Here is a 22,561-nt window from a genome sequence, read left to right on the forward strand (position 1 = left end):
TGATCTACATCCTGCTGTACTTTTGGCAAACTTCTATGTTATCCACAACACTGCCAATCTTTGTATCACCTGTGAATACCCATGTACATTTTCTTCCAGGTTATTTATACTAGCAGTCTCCAACCATCGGGCCGCGGACCAGTACCGGGCTGTGAGGAAACGATATGATTTGGCGATGAGTCAGCTGCACCTTTCCTCATTCCCTGTCACACCCACTGTTGCACCATTACCCATATGAGGTCATTACCCGCGTGTCATCCGTGTCAGCGCGGGAAGGAGATCAACTCCTCGAGCTTGCAAATGACGGTGGGCTGAAAAGTATGTTTAACATAACATCTCTGCTGGCATTCCGGATCAAAGTCAAAGCTGAATATCCTGAAATAGCCACGAAAGCACTGAAAATGTTGCTTCCATTTCTAACATATCTCTGCGAAGCGTGGTTTTCTGCAATGAATGCAACGAAAATTAAATTGCGGAATAGACTGGACTTAAGGAACCCCCTTCGAGTATCGCTGTCTCCCATCACCCCTCGATGAGACCGTCTTGTTGCAGGAAAACAAGCCCAGAGCTCCCACTGATTCAGATATATTGGTGTATTGCAATGATTTTATATGTTCATACGGGGAAAATATGTGCTGTGTGTTTAGTATCCAAATGTTACTTAAAATGTTATGATGCTATTGACTTACTCATATAAGCATACAACAATTACAGCATGGAAGGCCATCTCGGCCCTTCTAGTCCATGTCGAGCGCTATTCTCACCTAGCCCCACCAACCTGCACTCAGCCCATAACCCTCCATTCCGTTCCTGTCCATATAGCTATTCAATTTTTCTTCAAATGATAATATTGAACCTGCCTCTACCACTTCTACTGGAAGTTCATTCAACACTTACTTCAAGCTCCCGTCCTCCCCGATAATTGACTTGTCACTATACTCAAGCAAGGAAAATATGCGCTGTGTTTAATATTAAATTCGTTAGATAAACCCTTTTAGAAACGAAATTGAGTGTATTAGCCACTTATCACCTATATTCCGGTCGTGATTAACACCCCCCCCCGCCCAACAGAATCGCCAAAAACGATTTGCGGGGAAAAAAAAATCGGCACGTATACGCATGCGCACTGGCGCCCGCGCATGGCTTCATGGTCATTGAAGTCTTTCTTTGCGTAAAAACTTATGTGACCGCTACTCGTCAGTTGGCAACCCTACACACTCCCCCCCCCCCGCCCTTACCTGGTCGGCCGGTCCGCAAGAATATTGTCAATATTAAATTGGTCCGCAGTGCAAAATAAGTTGGAGACCCCTGATTTATACATAGAACACACATTATATAAGAATAAGTCCCAATTGACCACTACCCTCTGTCTTCTATGGGCAAGTCAATCTGAATCCAAACAACTAAGTCACCCTGGATACCACATGTATGACTATGATCAAGGTAACTGGAGAAACACTGAAACTGGTGATCTCGAAGTCCCATGGTCTTCTCCCTTCTCCAGCCTTGTATCCCTTTTGCCAATCAACTTCCCAGCTCTTGGCTTCAACCCTCCTGTCTTCTCCTATCATTTCAGATCTCTCCTTCACCCCCCCCCCACACTTTCAAATCTCTTACTAGCTCTTCTTTCAGTTAGTCCTGCCGAAGGGTCTCGGCCCGAAACGTCGACTGTACCTCTTCTTAGAGATGCTGCCTGGCCTGCTGCATTGCACCAGCATTTTGTATGTGTTGCCTGAATTTCCAGCATCTGCAGATTTCCTCGTGTTTGCGGATATAGAAGTCTTTATTCAGTACAAGCAGGCATCATTCTGAAGACACTCTTGGTGGCGGCTCCCCAACGCAAAAGGTACATCACATTTTTTATACCCTTAAAATCAAAGGTAACAGTAGGTGATGCAATACAATTTCAAAGGTTACAATGACATTTTTTGGGTGACACTTCAATACTTTGGGTTGATAAATAGCCCCTTTGAGATAACTTCGTGTTAGCATGTTGTAATTGATAGGACACCTCGGAAGGCCCAAATGCTCAGTGAGAAACTAATTAACACAAATATTCTAAGAACTTTTGATGACAGAGCTAGACGCCCAAAATTAATGCTGTCAAGGTTGTTTCTGAGTACACAAATATTGTAACTACACAAAACTATTGATTACTGATACTTGTGACCAGGTTTTATATGCTAAGTGTCAACATCTGTCTGGTCTGTCAGTTTGAATTTAAGTCACAATGGTGCAAATAACTTAGCCATGTTGCCTGCTTAATGCAAGCCAATTAACACAATCCCAGTTTATTTACAGCTTGCAATCTACAATAAGAATTGAAGGCTAATTGCAAGCGTCCTGAATTTAGCTGCATTTACAGTAAGAACTGCAGACTGCTTTTTGTTTGAATAAGTATCTGCTGCATCCACGCGACTCCGGAATACACCCTAACACCATGCATCTTAATATCATTCCTGCATCTGGAAACACAAAAATGCTGGACAACTGGACATGTCAGACTAGTGAAGGGTCTTCGTCCCAAGATGTTGACTATTTCACTTTCCACATATGCTGCTTGACCAGCTGAGATATTCCAGCACTTTTTAAATTTCATATTTTCAGCACTTGTAGCATTTTTGATGAACATTTAATGTCAACGACTTCCTTAGAAATGATTTTATTCTCCCCTTCTCTGCACAAGCTTTTAAATTTAGTTCCCGGTTTACCTTCAATGTTGTCAACCCAGAATATTTCTTTCTCCAGAAGTGCTGCCAGTCTTAGGTCTTGACAGCATTTTCAATTTATCTTATTAGAGTTCAAAGGATGAACAGATATTTCATCTGATCCCAGGGATGAAGCACAAAGAGCAACATTTCTTCATTATAGAATTTGTACAATGCAATCAATATATATTCACTTAAAGATTCAATGGAATTCTTTTGTATGTTCAGTAATCATTGTGTTTGAAAAAAAATCAGAACTAATGAGACAAATATTTTTGAATGAAAAATGCAGAGTTGTAAAATATTTTATTCAGTGAATTCTACAAACTCAAAACAATCTGTATCAAGCAAAACAGATAATTACTTCCCTGTGTGTTATCTGTGGTCCTGACTGGATTATTTTAATCCCAGCACGTCCTCAAGTCTGTGAAGATGAAATCGGAACGTGTACTGTATCTGAACAAGTGTGTCTGGAAAGTGAAGATAAATAATTTGTTATTAGATAGTGCAGGTAGATTGGAAGTGGGTTGATTTTGTGCCCATTTTGTTAAAAAGCAAGAAAACAGACATCTGTAAATATGTTATTTATGCCTATTATCAGGCTAAAATCTGAAGATTGTGCCTGAGGCATTGATAGGAGAGCAGACCAGTACAGATTCAGAAAGAAATCCTGTCTGACCAACCCCTTTATAACTTTGTTTGTAGAAGTAATATTCTAAACAGATTGCACCATGTTGAAAAGTTTCAAAAGTCATTTGAAAAAATTCCACATAAAAGTCAAATTAAGACAAAATGTGTGGAGATTTGGGATTAAATGCAAGGCAAAAATTAGTATTTGTTGTTAGTTAAACTGGGAAGAAATTATGTTCTATGTGTTCCAATCCAGGCAACATCCTGGTAAATCTCCTCTGCACCCTCTCCATAGCTTCCATATCCTTCCTATAATAAGGTGACCAGAACTGAACACAATACTCTAAGTGTGGTCTCACCAAAGATTTGTAGAGTTGCAACATGACCTCTCTATTCTTGAACTCAATCCCCCTATTAATGAAGCCTAGCATCCCATAGGCCTTCCTAACTATCCTATCAACCTCTGCAGTGACCTTGAGGGATGTATGGATTTGAACCCCAAGGTTCCTCTGCTCATCCACACTCTTAAGTAACCGACCACTAACCCTGTATTCAGCCTTCTGGTTTGTCCTTCCAAAAGGCATCACCTCACACTTATCCGGATTGAACTCCATCTGCCACTTTTCTGCCCAACTCTGCATCCTGTCTATATCCTCTTGTAAGCTTTGACAACCTACAGCTCCATCCATAATGCCTCCAATCTTCATGTCATCCACAAACTTACTCACCCATCCTTCCGCCTCTTCACCCAGGTCATTTATAAAAATCACAAACAGCAGGGGTCCCAGGACAGATCCTTGTGGCACTCCACTAGTCACTGACCTCCAGGCAGAATACTTTCCTTCCACTACTACCCTCTGTTTTCTTCCTTTAAGCCAATTGTTTATCCAAACAACCAAGGTTCCACTGGTCCCATGCCTCATGACTTTCTGGATGAGTCTCTCGTGGGGGACCTTGTCAAATGCCTTGCTAAAATCCATGTAGACCACATCTACCGCCCTACCCTCAATTTCTTTTGTTACCTCTTCAAAAAACTCAATTAGGCTCGTGAGGCACGACCTTCCCTTCACAATGCCATGTTGACTATCCTTTAGTAGACTGTACTTCTCCAAGTGCTCATAGATCCTATTCTTAAGAATCCTTTCCAGTAGTCTGCAGACCACTGACATAATACTCACTGGTCTATAGTTTCCAGGATTCTCCCTATTACCATTTTTAAACAAGGGAACTACATTTGCCATTCTCCAATCCTCCAGCACCTCCCCTGCAGCCAAAGAGGATTCAAAGATCATAGCTACTGCTCCAGCGATCTCTTCTCTCACTTCCCACAGCAACCTGGAGTATATCACGTCCGGCCCTGGGGACTTATCAATCTTGATGTTTTTAAGAAGATCCAACACTTCTTCCTTAATCTCCACATCGTCCAGCACAAAGGCCTGTTCTATTTCGACCTCACCCTGATCAAGGTTCTTTTCACTTGTGAATACTGAAGCAAAGTATTCATTTAGGACCTCCCCAACCTCCAGGCACATGTTGCCTTCTTTATCCTTTAGCCCCACCTTCATCCATGGCTTGTAATAGATATGTGTTGACTAAATTTATCTCTTTAACGGCAGTGAGTTACTCTCATTCAAATCTGTAATGTGCATCTGGTTTCTTATCTCAGCATGTTCCAGAATTGATTCAGGGATCAGCAACTGAGCAGGAGGTCAGTGATACTGGCTTCTGACCTACAGCAGCTTATGTCCTTCTGCACTCAGAAGATAAAGAAATTAATGACACCAAACTTTGAAAGGCTGCCCACAATAAAGCTTGGTCCAACCCACTAAGAAGCCAAGAGGCAAGGATCCCTGGGATGTTTAACCAAACCCATGTTGTCCATCATTTCCCCTTTCCTCATTTGGTTCCACTTATAAATTACCAGCATCTGTCTCATCCCTGCCCCTCACTTCTCCATATCCATATAGTTATCTACTGTCTACACACCCGGTCCAGACACTGAATCTTAATCAGCTCTGTCTCGAGCAGGTGCTGACTTACCTGCCAAGTTCCTTCAGCAGTTTATCTTTTTCTCCAGATTCCAGCACCTGCAGTTTCATGTCACCTTTTCAATATGATACCCAATTGCATAACAATCTTTACACAAAAATGAAATCAAGATAGAATTGTCTCAAGGTAGAACTGCACCTCTTCCTAGAGATGCTGCCTGGCCTGCTGCGTTCACCAGCAACTTTGATGTGTGTTGCTTGAATTTCCAGCATTTGCAGAATTCCTGTTGCTAGAATTGTCTCAAGGTAGAATCAAGCAATCAAAAGATCTTAATCATTTAAACTTCAGTGAGAGAGCAGTGGTCTTGCTGTCTCACAACTTCATTAGATAACCAACCTCCAGTGCTGCCAATGTGGAATCTGCTCTTTCTCCTTGTGACCATGTGAGCTTTCGCTGGTTGCTCTGCCTTTAAAATCCCAAAACAGCGCTGGTGGTGGGTTGATTGGCTTCTGGAAATTATATTAAGTGTATGTAAGTGACAAGTTCTTCAAGGTTGTCATAGCTAATGGAGGTAATGGGGATAATTTCCCACTACCTATTAAATGCTCCCAATGGTGTGCATCTCAAATAGCCTCCAACAATCAAGTCCATCTCCTGGTCTTCACGTGTGGCTTAGCTACTAAACCCAGCAGAACAGTTTCTACTGACAGAAGGTGCAAAGGCAGGTTACTGGTACCTTAAAACCAGTCACTTTGGGCAGGTGGGCTTGTCAGCTGTGGATGGCAGCTCATCCAGAAGGAAAACTCTGACCTCAAACCTTCACTGCCTTGCAGTTATGCCCACTCAAGGGGAAAGCTTCGGCAATAAAGAGAGGAAAAAGAATCAGGAGCTGAATTCGCCAAGGCAGTCCTACATCTCCGACTGGCAACTCCTCCGATGCTTCTGGTGCCAAACTGTATCAGTCTCTGCCCTTCCCTTGGATTCATCAGCTGCGTGGAGAGGGGGAGCCTGCTGAAGGGGCAACAGCTTGCTCTCCACATCTTATTGCTCTGGCTTGCAGATCACGTAGACAGCTAGGACACAATATCCATAGTCAACTCTGACCAACGGAGAGCCTCCGCTATGTGACAAAACAAAGAGTTTACGGGCCTGAGCAAATAACTTACATGGTACTGGGAAATTAGATTATGTTGAGAGCTGGCAAGGACTAAACGGACCCATTGTGTTCATTCTGGTCAAAAAGTTGCAATTGTAGATAATAGATCATTCTTAATAAACGAATGAAGAACTAGTGAAAGGTGTGAATGTCCTTATTGTATTGCTAATGTTTCAGCTTTGTACAATAATATCATTTTTATTCAAAGTATTTATAGATTTGTGCAAACGGCTTAGATATAGATAGCTAGGCTGCCCAAGGCTTCGCACCATACTGCAGTAATTTAAGTATTGCACTGTAGCCACCAAAAAAAATTCATGACATTGACTGATGATAAACCCGATTCTGACATGGGTCTCTATCGTGGACCGAGTAGGAAGGAGGGAACGGGGGAAGGGAGAGGGGAGGAAGTGGGAAGCAGCAAAGAGATATTCTGTAATGATCAGTAAACCAACTGTTTGGAATCAAATTAACTTGCCTGCTGTCTCAAGGCTGGTTGTGTCTGTACCTGTGCCATCCCCTGTCCCTCCTCTGCCACCTGTCCCATACCCATCCTGTAGCACTTCACCATCATCATTCCCAACATCCTTTCCTGCCACCAGGTTTACAAATCCACTCTCCACTCCATGTTGACAAGTGCAGCACTGTACATATTAGCAAGTCTTGATCTACATCTACTCCCAAGGCTTTTGCAGCACTTTTTCATTTCAGTAACTTTGACTTGGAGCTAATGTGAGGTAAAAGATGAACAGCCGTGCGATGGAGGCTCCCACACCTTCGTATCACGCTATGAAAAGTTAGACTTCAAGTTGCGTTGAATGTCTTGCCTTTACATTTAACTAACTTGTTTTGAATTACAAGAATAGGATATCTATGAGTTCAGCAGATCCCACTGTAACCAGGACAGCGAAGTTACATTAAGTGATTTGATATTTGGTAAGTACTTTTAAAATATTACATACTTAGGCTTTTAGTACCAATCTATGAGAAAGTGCCACCTGAAAGGACCATACTGACAAAACTTGTCTTTTTTGTGGGTACACAAGGTGGAGGGAGGGGAATGGCAAGGTAACATGTAGGAAATTTATAGATCCCTGAAGATGTAGGTCAGAAGCAAGGATCATTCATAAATCTGAGCCCTTGCCTTCCATAAACTAAACCATGGTCTCTGTCTCCTAAATAATAGCCCCACTAGGGTGCTAAGAGATGTGAAAAAGAGGCTGAAACTTTTAAAAATCAGAACGTAACTTGCAAAGAATGGAACAGGTTTTTAAAAATTAAATTGTCACATGAAAAGACTGGCAATTTTGTCAACATAAATTATAATTAACAATTCCTCAGATACGAGGAAGCACCTGACTAACACAACGGTTGTCACATAATAAGACTTCGAAGCACGAGTGAGCTGAAAGATATGCCCCTTCTCTACTTGAACAAGGAACCTTTGGCCTTTAGAATTAGATACAATTCTGTGAAATAAAGTGAACACAAGAAACAGGAGTAGGAGGAGGACATTTGGCAAACAGCCTGCTCCATCACTAAGATCATGGCTGATCTGGCCACAGACTCATCTCCACCTACCTCCCTTTTTCCCATAACCCTTAATTCCCCTACAATGCAAAAATCTATCCAACCTTGTCTTAACTATATTTACTGAGGTAGCCTCCACTGCTTCATTGGCCAGAGAATTCCACAGGCTGGGTGCAAAGTGGTTCCATTAATTATTGCAACACACATAAAAGTTGCTGGTAAACACAGCAGGCCAGGCAGCATCTCTAGGAAGAGGTACAGTCGACGTTTCAGGCCGAGACCCTTCTCAGGACTAACTGAAAGAAGAGCTAGTAAGAGATTTGAAAGTGGGAGGGGGAGGGGGAGGGGGAGATCAAAAATGATAGGAGAAGACAGGAGAGGGATGGATGGAGCCAAGAGTTGGACAGGTGATTGGCAAAAGGGATATGAGAGGATCATGGGATAGGAGGCCCAGGGGGAAGGGGGAAGGGGGAATCCATTAATTATTGCTAGGCTACAGAGTTGGTTGGGGAACAGCAATGATGTGGATTTCACAGGATAACCTGAATACTGAAGAGAGGGGACAATCAAAGATAAAGGAGTTGGATTTGACTGAGAAAAGAGGCTATTTAAAAATAAAGGGAGATGAGCCATATAAAGTGCAAATGTAAATTAACGACAGACATTGCAGTAACAACAGAAAATCTTTAAGACATAATTACAGAACTGACTTTTATTTATATACTGTTATTTATGGTTTTCCATCCCCACCCATCTTATCCTGGTTACAAATCCGAGTGATGATTTCCTCAGTCTAATCGATAGCAAATCCAGTTATTGACTTATTCAGTGAATATCGGTGGTTCTGAACAGAACCTCTGGCAGTAACACACACAATTCCATTGTGTACTTGCAACTGAGAATTAGTGTATTGAGGTTACCAGAAGTCCTGCCAAGTCAATGTGACTATTTGCTGCACAAATCAAATAAATAGCTACCATTAATAAATAAAACTTGATCATCAATACGTTTTCTGATCTTGAAGGCAGGTTGAGAAGTGTTTTAATAATTATTGCAAACAAGGTACAATGACTAGCGTTTTATAATATTAGTTATTAATACGGGTATAAAATATAATTAGAAAATTGCAGATCAGCAAAAACTGATAGCTCAAAATATAAAAACTCACATCAGAAAAATATTACTCGCAGAAGTACAAGAAACTCAGAACTTGAGATCATTACAATATCGAAAGACTTAACCCCTTTGTTACGTAACTGCATCCTTCCTCATGAATGCGGTACTTTTGATGTAACCCAAGTAAAAATCATTCCAAATATTCCGTTCAATTTATGGACATTCTCGTATTTGTCATGAGATCTTCGGGCAAAATAAAAGCCAGAGTAAATTCGCGACTCGAATGCAGAAAGTGACGATGAAGTCTTATTCGAAGGACAAAACAGAGCAATAATAAATGACTCAGAGCGTACTTACTCGAGGGCTAGAATACACAGAACGTTAGTTCACTTGAAACCCAAATTCAGGACTCAGCCAAGAGCGCTAGTTATGACGAACGTAAATAGCGCATAAAGCATGGTACCCTTATGCGTATCAAAAATAAAAAAACAAAATTCAACAAACTCAAAGCAGGATGCACGAAGAACCTACAATCAAAAACAAGCGGCACGAAAAACACAAGGGAAACTTAACAACTAAACCAGTCACTTAACGGATTCCAATGAAAACACACCCAAGATGCCCATGAGCCGACGCTCTCCAGCGCCCTGCGCTGGTCGGAAGGGTTCATGACAACATTCATTATAGCTAAGTGTTACTGCGCAACAAACAACTGGGAAAAGGTTTTTCACTAACATCACATTTTGAGGAAAACTGAATCACAGGTATTTATTTTAGTTGATTCTCCTCCAAGAATGTCCACGTTGGTTAGGGGAGGCGATACTTTAGAGAAGTGTGAAAATGATTTTTTTTCATTATATTGCATATAACAAGCTGTATATAATTTAGCCATTACCCATAGTGATCAGTTTACAGAGTAAGCAGCCACATTATTTGTCTTTTTTGTTGACGGTTTTACATTTGAAAAGTAATAGTCTTGTCAATTTAATGTAAAGCTAATTCATTACTTTGAATTATATTGCCTGTTGCCACATATTTTCCCACAAAAGTGCAATGCCTGCAGAGGTTATTTATTTATTCGGATGCTCCAGAACTCAGTCGTTCAAAAATGATAGGATACATTTAAAGTAATTTATCTCTCAGCCATTTAAAATCTTAGTTCTTGATCGTAGAACAGATTGTATTCCTCAAGATTGCTTGAAGCTAATGATAAATTGGTAAATTTGTTTATTGTTGTCACATGTACCAAAGCACAGTTAAAAGAAGTAGTCTTGAATACCATTCCTACAGATCAATTCATTACAGCAGCACATTGAGGTAGTACAAGGTAAAACAGAAATAGTTGCAGAATGAGGTTTTGGAGAAAGTGTGCTGGAGGCAGACAGTAAGGTGCAAGGTTATAATGAGGTCAAAATTCCATGTTGCAATACTTGGGAACCGTTTAATGGTTATAACATCAAGTCAGCATCTTGAGCCTGAAGATAAGCACCTTCAGAGTTTTGTATCTTCTGCCTGATGAGTGCATGGGGGCGGGGCAGAAAAACAGAGAAAGTCTGAGGTGGGGGAGAAGAAGAGAGAATACCTGGCCGGGGGATGTTTTTGATTATGCTGGCTACTTTACCAAGGCTGTGAGAATTGTAGACCGAGGCTGGTCCCTGTGATGTGCTGAGTTGTGTCCACCACTCTGCAGTTTCTTGCGGTCATGTGCAGAGAGGTTGCCTTATCAAGCCATGATGCCTCAGAATAGGATGATGTCTGTGGCACATTGTTAAAAGTTGGTGATGGTCAGAGGGGTGGTGTCAAATTCCTTTAGCCTCCTGAGGAAGTTGAGGCAGTGGTGAACTTCCATGGCTGTGGCATCAACATGCTTAGGTCAGGGCAGGCTACTGGTGATGTTTGCTCCTAGGAAAAGATTGTTGTCATGACACCATGCCATTAGGCTCTCTATCTCCTTCATGTATTCTGACTCATCATTATTTGAGATTCAGCTCACAATGTCATCTCAAGTGTGTAGACAGATCTAGAGCAGAATCTGGCCATGTGATCTTGAGTGTGTGGAGAGTAGAGCAGGGGACTGAGGACTCTCCCTTGTGGGGCATCGGTGTTGAAGATAATTGTGGTGGAGGTGCTGGTGCTTATCTTTACTGATTGTGGTCTGTTGGTCAAGGATCCAGTTGCAAAGGGAGGTGTTGAGTTTGAGATATAGGAGCTTGGAGAGGAGTTTGTTTGGATTTATAGTATTGAAAGTCAATAAACAATATCTACAGTAGGTGTCATTAACAAAAAGATAAAACAGCAATTCAGGAAGCACCTGTGAAAGGAGAGCCATTTTAGTTCTGTAGCTCTTTGTCAGAACTGCGTTTAGATGAAATCCATTATCATGTTAAATTATTGATCTCATTGTAATATCGTCTCAAAGTTAATAAAAACAGTGCCAGGACATTATAGGTACAACTGACTCACAGTCTAGGTAGATAAAAACATTGCCATTAAAAATATCAATTCACTCATCTGTTTTTCAAGATTATAAACAGCAAAAATGGTGTGAATGGATGAATCAAGGATGAATCAAGAATGAATCAATGACCCTGGCCATCGTGCTAGCTAGGTGAAGGTTCATTTAAAAAAGAGGAGACCTTGAACATACGTCATTGTATGTCCTCGCTGAGGAGCCAGCAGTGGAAAGGGTGGGTAGTTTCAGTTTCCTAGATGTCAACACCTCAGGATCTATCCTGGCCCCAACACATTAATGCAAAGTCAAAGAAGGCACACCAGCAGCTATGCATCATTAGGAGTTTGAGGAAATTCATCATGTCACCAAAAACTCTTTGAAAATTAATATGAATGTATGGCGGACAGCATTCAAAATAGCTGCATTGCAGCTTGGTATGGAGACTCCAGTGGGTAGGGTCACATGAGGCTGCAGAGGGCTGTCCACTTAGCCAGTTCCATCACTCAGAAACCTCCCCCGCATAAAGGACTTCTTCAAAAGACAGTACTTAAAGAACATCATTAGGACCCTTGCCATCCACGACACACCCTTTTCTCATTGCTGCTGTCTGGGAGGAGGCACAGGAGCATGAAGAACCAACAATGTTTTAGGAACAGCTTCTTCCCCTCCACTATTAGATTTCTGACTGGTCCATGAACACTACCTTGCTCTTCCTGGTTTGCACTATTTTTATTTATGTCCCTTATGGTAATTTTCTTTGTCTTGCACTGTACTATTGCTGTAAAACAAGACACAATTTATTAGAATCAGTTTTATTATCACAGACATGTTATGAAATTTGCTGTTCTGTGACAGTACAGTGCAAAACAAAAAATGATAAAGTCATACAATAAGTCATTGTTATATGTCATGAAATTAGTTATTTTGAGGCAGCAATACAGTACAATACATAAAAATTTCTATAAATTGTAATAAATCAGTTATAATAAACCTACTCTGATATATTTTGGTTTTGCAATAAATAATTTGAGAAATGTGATCATTTATCAGGAAGAGGAACCTATTGAATTTTAGGACTATGCTTTTCCCAATTGGAATGAAGCTTATTGAAATGCCTATACAGACTCTTGATTAACCAGCAGCTGATTTATGAGCTTGTAGATTAATCATATGGTGTTATACATACCTGGAACAACCTGTGGTGTCTGGTTAAAAGCCTGCACCTGCATCCTTAAGTGCCTGCCTCCCAAAAACCTTCAGAAAATACTGAGTACAGTTGGAATACGGTAATAAGAGTACAGTAATAGAGCAACAGTTGACATTCACACTTTGACTACAGTAGGAGTACGATAACATGTGAATAAATTGTTTAAAATAATTGAAGCTTTTTACACAGCAGTACTGCATCTTGAAATGTCCTGTGGTGTAAATTTTGTCTGCAAAATCTTGGATGACTTTGATTATTAAAATGAATACAGGATGCTATAGAAGCTGGGGAGTAAAGTAACATGGGAAACAATTTTCAGGCAAGCAATAATGACTGAGTGCTTTAATAAGTAGAAACCAGTACCACAAAATCCGAGCAACACACATAAAACGCTGGAGGAACTCAGCAGGCCATGCAGCATCTGTGGAAAAGAGTACAGTCGACATTTCGGGCCGAGATGCTTCAGCAGGACAAATCCTGGATGCTTTTGAGTGTTTTATTGTACATCCATTGGATTATCCATGTTTTTGCATTATTCATGGACGTGTCAGGAAATGTAGAGGAGGCTTGGCCCAAACTCAGAACAGTGGGGGCATTCCAGTGGTGAACAATAACTTTAATAATAAACTGCAAAATAACCTACGAGAGGCTACAAAACAAGAGAGAACAGATACTTAACACAACAAGACAACCAGGTCGTGGAAGGCTAGGAGCAACTGGTGCAGGCTAGCTGGTTCACTGAGTGAACAAGGATTGTGAATGAGAGCAGGGTTTAAATTGGCTGCAGGTGATGAGTTGGAAATAAGTGGCAGGTGCCTCCACTCACTGTGTGGAGAATGGGAGGAGCCTGCATGTGTAAGCCTGACAAGTTGTGCTTCTCTCCATAATGGAGAGTCAAGTACATTTGCAGTGAATAGTGGAAAGGACACCAAGGGTAGTATGTCTTTATTGTAACCACATAAATATTTTGGTACAGGAGACATTCAGATTATCTTGCCTCAAATAGACAGAAGAGATGCAGTGAATCACTTTTATTAATACCATTTAATTATATCAAAAATGAAGCAAAGATGCTTTATATATTGGTATTTCCCTGTCCATAGGCATAAACACACAGCATTTGTTCTTCATGGTTAGGCAAGTATGAGCACTGATCAGTTCATGCATTTGTCTCTCATTGTTTCTTTTCAGCTCTACCTAACCTTATTCAGTAGGATGGGTTTTAAAAAAAAGGCCACAAAACCAGAGCCCTCTCCAAATTGCCTGGCAGATTATCAGCAACTGATTTGTCGTCATGTGCCACAAAGTGTGTCAGTTATATCTCAACATCCTTCAACAAACAGCTTGGCCAAGTACATTACTTTTCTCTCCTCTTAAGATTGTTCTCTATAAACAAAAATTAAATCAATGAGAGATTCAATAGAAGTGAGTTCAAAATAAAGGAATCAATTAGTCTAGGTTGGGTGCATTAGTTTCTCGTGATGATGGGACAAATTTAAAATAGCTGGCAAAATCAAAGCAAGAGACACCCATACACATATATAGTGCTGTGGCCAGAAGAGGAGAAGAGGAGTGCAGTAGCGATGTGGGATTCCATAGTCAGAGGAGCAGACAGGAGATTCTGTGGACATTATAGAGTGTACATTGCCTCCCAGGTGCCAGGGTCAGGGACAACTTGGACTGAGTCCACGGCATTTTAAAAGGGGAGTGTGAGCAGACAGAAGCTCTGGTACATATTGGCACCAATGACATAGGTAGGAAAAGGAAGGAGGTCCTGAAGAGAGGATTTAGGGAGCTAGGTAGAAAGCTGAAAAGCAGGACCTCCAAGGAGGTAATCTCTAGATTAGCGGTTGTGCCACGCACTAGTGAGGTAAAGAATAGGATGATTTGGCAGATGAATGGGGGCTGAAGGGGTCAGGGTTTCAGATTTCTGGATCATTGGGATCTCTTCTGGGGAAGGTATGACCTGTACAAAACAGATGGGTTGACCTGAACCTGAGGGGGGCAGATATTCTTGTGGGGAGGTTTGCTAGAACTGTTGGGGATGGTTTTAAATTAATTTGGGAAGGGACCATACTAATAGGACTGAGGATGTGGCAGTTAGTATACAAGCAGAGACAGTGTAGTGAGACTGTCAGGAAGGACAGGCAGATGATAGGGTAGATATGATGTTGTGGGAATCATTGAGTCATGACTGAAAGAAAATCACAGTTGAGAGCTTAACATCCAACGATACACATTGTATCAAAAGGATAGGCAGAGGGGGTGGGATGGGTCTGATGGTAAAAAATGAATTTAAACCATTTGCATGAGGTGATATAGGATCAGAAGATTTAGAGTTGTTGTGGGTAGAATTAAGGAACGGCAAGATTAAAAAGATCCTGATGAGAGTTATAGCACATATGTCCAAAGATAAATTAGCGCGCTTTTATTCTCATATTAATCCTTTTTGTGATAGATGTCCGGGGCAGATAGCCTCTTTAACTCATATGTTTTGGTCTTGCCCTACTCTGGAAACTTTTTGGAGAGACATTTTTAATATTATCTCCAAGGTATTGAATATAGATATCTCTCCTCACCCTATTACTGCTATCTTTGGACTACCTAAAATTTCCAGTAATCTTTCCCCTTCAGCCCGTAGAATGATTGCATTTCTTACTTTAATGGCGAAAAGATATATCTTACAACATTGGAAAGAGCTCAATGCTCCATCTACCTTTTTTTGGTTTTCTGAGACGATATTATGCTTGAATTTGGAGAAAATTAGAAGCAATCTTTATGACTCCTCATTTAAATTTGAACAGACCTGGAGATCTTTTATTCAATATTTTCATTTAATGTAATATATACCCTTCTTGCTTTTTTTTACTGTTTTTAATGGAGGTTGGGATTGAGGACGTGATTTTAAGTTTTTTAACTCTGTTTGGTTTCAAGTTAGCCCATTGCTTTGCTTTGCTTTGCTTTTAGTTTGTTGCACGGTGGGTTTTTTTTGGGGGGGGTTTTTTTCCTTTTCTCTATTGATATATATATAAAAATTAGTATACTATTATGTTACCTTGGTACGTTATGTTTAAATTACATTGTTTGTAGTATTTTTTTGTATTAATATCTTCTGTAATTTTATTATATTCTAACAGTGTATTAGTGCCTATATGGCTTACCTTTTTGTATACTTATTCAATAAAAAGATTTAAAAAGAAAGAAAGAAGAGAGTTATATATAGGCCTCCAAACAGTAGACAGGATGTGGGCTACAAATGGGAGGTAGAAAATGTATGTCAAAAGGCCAATGTTACAATAGTCGTGGGGGATTTCAATATGCTGGTAGATTGGGAAAATGAAGTTAGTGCTGATTTTGGATCTGAGAGAGAATTCGTAGAATGCCTATGAGATTTTTTTTTAGAGCTGACTGTGGTTGAGCCCATTAGGGGGTTAGCCATTCTGGATTGGGTGTTATGTTATGAACCAGATTTGATTTGGGAGCTTAAGGTAATGGGACCTTTAAGAGTCAGTGATTATTATATGTTAGAATTCACCTGGCAATTTGAGAGAGAGGAACCAAAGTCAAATGTATCAGTATTACAGTGAAGTAAAGAGAATTACACAGATATAAGATAAGAACTGCAAAAAATTGATTGGAAGGGGAGACTAGCAGTGATGATGGCAAAGCAGTAATGGCTGCAGTTTCTGGGAGCAATTCGGAAGGTGCAGGATAGATACCTGTACATCCAAAAGAAGAAGTATCCTAAAAGTAGGATGACACAACTGTGGCTGATAAGGGAAGTCGAAGCCAACATAAATACAAAAGAGAAGTCTTATATTAAAAAATTAATCGGGAGTTAGGGGATTGGGAAGCTTTTAATAACAACAGAAGGCAACTAAAAAAAGCCGTAAGGAGGGAAAAGATGAAATATGAAAGCAAGTAGGATCAAATAGGATACCAAAAGTTTTTTTCACATATATAAAGAGTAAAAGAGAGGTGAGAGTAGATATTGAAGGTTGGAAGAAGACACAGGGGAGGTAGTAATGGGTGACAAGGAAATGGTGCACGAACTGAATAGTATTTTGCATCAATCTTCACTGTGAAAGATATTAGCAGTATGCTGGAAATTCAAGAGAATCACGGGGTAGAAGTGAGTGCAGTTGCTATTACTAGGGAGAAAGTACTTGGGAAGCTGAAAGGTCTAAAGGTAAATAAGTCACCTGAATCAGATGGACTATAGCCGGGGTTCTGAAAGAAGTGGCTGAAGAGATTATGGAGGCATTCGAGATTATCTTTCAAGAATCTCCAGGTTCTGGCATGGTTATGGAGGAATGGAAAATTGAAAATGTCACTGCACTCTTCAATAAGGGAGGGAGGCAGAAGAAATGAAATTATAGACGAGTCAGCCTGACTTCAGTGGTTGGGAGAACGTTGGAGTTGATTGTTAAGGATGAAGTTTAGGGTAAAGTCAGCATGATTTCCTTACGAGAAAATCTTGCCTGACAAATCTGTTGGAATTCTTTGAGGAAATAACATGCAGGACAGACAAAGGAGAATTAGTGGATGTTGTGTACTTGAACTTACAGTAGGCCTTTGACAAGGTGCTGCACATGAGGCTGCTTTACAAGACAAGAGCCAATGGTATTACAGGAATGATACTGGCATGTATGATAGTGGTTTGGCTAATTGGCAAGAGGCAAAGAGTCAGAATAAAAGTAGCATTTTCTAATTGGCTGCCTCTGATTAGAAGTGTTCCGCAGAGGTCAGTGTTGGGACCACTTCTTTTTATGTTGCATGTCAATGATTTGCATGGTGGAATTGATGGCTTTTTGGCCAAGTTTGCAGATGATAGGTTGTGGGGCAGGTAGTGTTGAGGAATCAGGGAGGCTGCAGAAGATCTTAGATAAATTAGGAGAATGGGCAAAGAAGTGGCAGATGGAATACAGAGTTGGGAAGTGTATGGTCATTCATTTGGTGGAAGGAATAAAAATATAGACTATTTTCTAAATGGGGAGAACATTCAAAAACCCGAGGTGTAAAAGGACTTGGGAGTATTCATGCAGGATTTTCTAAAGGTTAACTTCCAGGTTGAGTCGGTGTGAGGAAGGCCTGTGAGTAGTGTAACATTAGCATTCATTTTGAGAGGACTAGAGTATAAAAACAAGGATGTGATGCTGAAGCTGTGTAAGGCACTGGTGAGGCCTTACTTGGAGTATTGTGAGCAATTTTAGGCCTCTTATCTAAGAAAGCATGTGCTGATATTGGAGAAGGTTCAAAAGAGATTCACGAGAATGATTCCAGGTATGAAAGACTTGTCATATGAGGAGTGTTTGAAGACTCTGGTCCTGCACTCGCTGGAATTTAGAAGAATGAGAGTGAATCTCATTGAAACTTGTCAAACGTGAAAAAGCCTAGACAGAGTAGATGTGGAGCGGATGTTTCCTATAGTGGGGGGGTCTAGGACCAGAGGGCACAACCTCAGAACAGAGGGATATCCATTTAGAGTGGAGGTGATGAGGAACTTCTTTAGTCAGAGGGTGGTGAATCTGTGGAATTTATTGCCAGGTCATTGGGTGTATTTAAGGTGGATGTTGATAGGTTCTTGATTAATCAAGGTGTGAAAGGTTACGGGTAGAAGCCTGGAGAATGGGGTTGAGAGGGAAATGGATCAGCCAAATGGGCCGAATGGCCTAATTCTGCTTCTATGTTTTATGGTCTTATACGGAATATATAAGAGCATATATAAGGAACATGTCTTTTTATTTAAGTTGTGATATGAAATGTGTTGCCTGAGATGATGTTGGATCATTAGGTTTTTGCAATCCAGGAACCCGTGAACACCATCTCACTATTTTGCTCTGACTTTGCAGTTCATTATGATCAGCACAAAGAATATAATGTATAATTAAAGATAGGTAAAATGTGCATAGCCACGGAAGAAAAAAAGGAAAATATGAATAATTTCAATACCTTGAAAGTTGGCACAGAGAACCAAGTGATCCTCTTCTGTGCTTTATCATTCTTCGATTCAACATACTATAGCCTATCTTCTAGTGGGAGAATTGAATCTTCTGAGACTGGAAACAGCAATGTTTGAAAGTGCAGTATTCTTTCTGAAGTACAAGAGATTCTACAGATGCAGGAAATCCAGAGCAATACACACAAAATGCTGGAGGAACTCAACAAGTCAGGCTGCATCTATGAAAGTGAATGAGCAGTCAAGGTCCTGGGCCGAGACCTTTCATCAGAACTGGAAAGGAAGGGGGAAGATGCCAGAATAAAAAGGTGGGGGAGGAAAGGGAGACAAGCTAGAAGGCTATAGGTGCAATTCTCTCTGAAGTTGTGCTAGATTTTGAATTTACTGCCACCAGATGGAATGCAGATGTTCCTCGTTGGAAAGGAAATTGAGCAGATCCCACAATGAATAGATGATCTACAATGCTAGTTTTACAACTGGAAAACAAAAGAAACTCTACTCTGTTAGCTTACAATTGACAAATCATAGGCACCAGCTCAGAAATTGCAGTATAAGGAGCGTAAATGAAAATGAAGCAAATCAGTAAGCCTGAGGCAAATAAACAATTGGCTAGATCAGGCTATAACATTTTGAACATGGCAGGGGCTGAAAAAGCTAGAGAAGAATGGTGAAAGAAAGAAGTAGAAATTAAATAGATGCTGGAATCTGAAACAAAAAAGAAATACTGGAAGAGCTCAATCAGTTCAGTAGAAGCTATGGAAAGAAGAATCTGTTAAATGTTTTGACAAACAAGAGAAAATCTGCAGATGCTGGAAATCCAAGCAACACACACAAAATTAAGTTAAAATAAATACTTACTGCCACTTATCCAGCTCTATCTCATCCTCAGTTTGAAGAAGAGTGCCGAACTCAAAACACTACCAACACACACAAAATAATGGAGGAACTCAGCAGGCCAGGCAGCATCTATGGAAAACAGTAAACAGTTGACGTTTCGGGCTGAGACCCTTCAGCAGGACAGACCTGATGAAGGGACTCAGCCCAGAATGTCGACTGTGCTCCTTTCCATTGATGCTGCCTGGCCTGCTGAGTTCACCCATTATTTTGTGTGTGTTGGTAGTGTTTTGAGTTCGGCACTGCTCCTCAAACTGAGGATGAGATAGAGCTGGATAAATGGCAGTAAGTATTTATTTTAACTTAATTAAAATTTGGGCATCGTGATTGCAATAGGAAGCCATCCTTTGCGAGGCAATAGAATTCAAATGCAACTAATTTGGTTAACCCAAGTGTAAGAAAAGCGGACATTCTGTTATCTGACGGTAGAGATACTTAAAATGTACGGCATTTTATTGCAACTAATTTCCCAATGAATAAATGGTGACAGCTGAATTATCCTTTCTATTTTATTGTCAGCCATTCAGTTCTCCGAAATAGCAGAAGTCAATAAGGTTTATTTGCGTGTGCCATATTTAGTTGTACATTCTAGCCCAGATTAACTTGAGGTTTGAAACAGTAATCAAGTTATATCCTTTACAGTTTTATAATTTGTACAATTAATCTAGAGAGAGATGCATAAATCAGCCATAGGCTGGATTGAAAATAGAATATTTGATAACCACATCAGTTTGTGTTTTTTGCATCTGGATCAATGATATCAATAAGCAATGAAATATATATTTCAAAATAATATGCCGACTGACCTACAACCATAAAGAGTGAATCTCTGCACTCATTATTGGATCTCATCTGGCACATCATTAAGGGAGTGATGGACTGCAATGCCTAGACTGGAAAAAGGAAAGGAAATGAGGAGTGTTTGCCTGCTGGTGCAAATGAAAGTAAAATTCAAATTTCATTCTAATATATCTATGTAAAAATAGACAGTGAGCATTCATAGTCTATAAATATACATGACAAATAGTCTTTTGAGTGACCTGCAGGAGAATTGATTCCATTCCTGAAGCCATGTTCTAATGCAAGTATTAATCTTAATCAGATGCTTTAAATACTGCTGTGTTATGGATTTACCCTTGTACTTCTAGTTGACTTACAGTAATTTGAAACAAAATTTATTATTGAACTTCAGTATGAAACATTGCAATTCTACTGTGGAATAAATTGTGATCTTCTCAGTTTCAGAATAAAGTCACTGTTTAAGTGTACACTTTTATGCTTAGTTTCTTTGTGTGTTTCCTTCATACTTTCATTTGACAGAAGAACTCTATGCATTCAATAATTTTGAGGAACATGAGAAGTAATGTAGGCCTCTCAGCTTCTCAAGCCTACCCCACCATTCCAATGTGATCATGGCCTCAGGCATCATCTCCTTTTCTGTCCTCACCTCCTCGTCTGTCCTCAATTCAGAAATCTTTCTCAAAATCAGAGATCTTTAAACATGTACCAACTTCCTCTTATCTACCCACGATGACCTAGCCTCTACAACCTCTCGGATAGAGAATTCCAAAGGTTAACCACCCGCTGCAAGACGTAGTTTCTATGCACATCAATTTTAAATGACTGCCCACCTAATCTTATAACAATTTCCCCTCAGTCGAGATTTTCCCACTGGAGGTAACACCTCAACAACTACCCTGTCATGTCCCCACAGGCACTGAAATGTTTCAATCGGATTCTTCTAAACTGCCGTAGAATATTGATTTACCTTCTTCTGCCACTGATGATCAGACAACCAGCCTTCAGCTATTTAATTCACGTTTCTTTAAAAAAAATCATCCTTGCCCTTTTGCTTTCAAGCCTGCTAGAATTATTATTTACTGCACATTGCCTAGGAGACAGATAACCATCCATGTCACCAGGGAAGGTTCTGTAGTAATTGCTGTCCTTACAAGTTTACCTGATGCTCCTGGGTATGCTGTGATCAGACCCTGGTGGATTCCGAGTTCAACAATTAATTGGACTCCACAGCACAGGACTGATTCTCTGAAGTAGCCTGGGGGAGTTTTTATTTATTTCAATAGTATGTTCTCTTTTTATTGATTGTCATTGCTTTGCAGATTATTTGTGCTGCTATCTTTTCCCTTGGAACAGGATTGCTCCCACTGAAGCCCCGAGTATCATAGGAGATCTGACAACATGATGCCTCACCCCACCCCGTGTAAGAATCAGTTTATGATTTATGAAGCGACATGAGGTAACTTTTCTAAGAAACTTCTGCTCTGACTGCAACAGGAACCACACAGTAAGATCAAAAGCAAATTACTTGGTAGCAACTGTTGAGAGACATACTCATCTTGCACTCAGAAATCCAAATTGGTTGAAAAGTTGTTTAGGGAGAGCATAAAATGAGAAACACAAGTTACTGAACTCAAATGTCAACTGTTCTCAAGTTTAATGAACGTGATAAAGGTGTTAGCAAATGATGTAAATATGGAGTTATGCAGAGTCCAAAAAAAGAAGGGTTTTGTGTTTAGACACAGGGTTTTCAGTTTTTAATTGTGCTGCCTTTGCTAATCATTTTATACTGAAGTAAATGAAAAAGGAACGTCATATATTTCAGCTTTACAATTTTGGTGAAGCCAATAAAGTGCAAGAATTTAATGTCATGAAGAATATGAAGATAATAAATCCATCTGACAGAAAACCAAGTAAGTCTAATGATATCAGTGAGAACTCATTAAAATGTTATGAACTTTTACCCCAATGCAGGCTTTACTCTTCAGCATCTGAATTATGTTGGACTGCTCAGTCCCACATTTTTTTATTCTTCAATATCTTCTGGAACAGCTTTGGTTTTGGAGCTGCTCTCGCAGCTAGGGTGCGCTATGCTGTCTTCATGTCATGCAGTTGCTAGTCA

General features: G+C 40.2%; 1 protein-coding gene and 1 long non-coding RNA gene across 7 annotated transcripts in view; one reads left to right on the forward strand and one right to left on the reverse strand.

Annotated features, from left to right (window-relative positions):
• LOC134357380 (hippocampus abundant transcript-like protein 1) overlaps window positions 1-9,719 on the reverse strand; it is a 153,251-nt gene extending 143,532 nt beyond the window's left edge. For 2 of the 6 annotated variants that reach the window (XM_063068887.1, XM_063068885.1), the window contains exon 1: window positions 1,675-2,697. Coding sequence is in view for 1 of the 6 variants with exons in the window: in XM_063068881.1 (XP_062924951.1) it covers window positions 1,675-1,747 (73 nt within the window). In the remaining 5 variants the exon portion in view is untranslated. The other 4 variants (XM_063068883.1, XM_063068884.1, XM_063068888.1 and 1 more) reach the window with 4 other exon arrangements.
• A 139-nt stretch (window positions 9,720-9,858) lies between these two features.
• On the forward strand, window positions 9,859-22,323 carry LOC134357383 (uncharacterized). Its single transcript, XR_010020611.1, has 3 exons — window positions 9,859-9,893; window positions 21,796-21,862; window positions 22,265-22,323. It is a non-coding gene; the product is annotated as an uncharacterized LOC134357383 (long non-coding RNA).
• The last annotated feature ends 238 nt before the right edge of the window (window positions 22,324-22,561 follow it).

The sequence above is a fragment of the Mobula hypostoma genome, chromosome 16 (genome assembly GCF_963921235.1).
Source record: "Mobula hypostoma chromosome 16, sMobHyp1.1, whole genome shotgun sequence".
NCBI classification, from domain to species: domain Eukaryota; kingdom Metazoa; phylum Chordata; class Chondrichthyes; order Myliobatiformes; family Myliobatidae; genus Mobula; species Mobula hypostoma.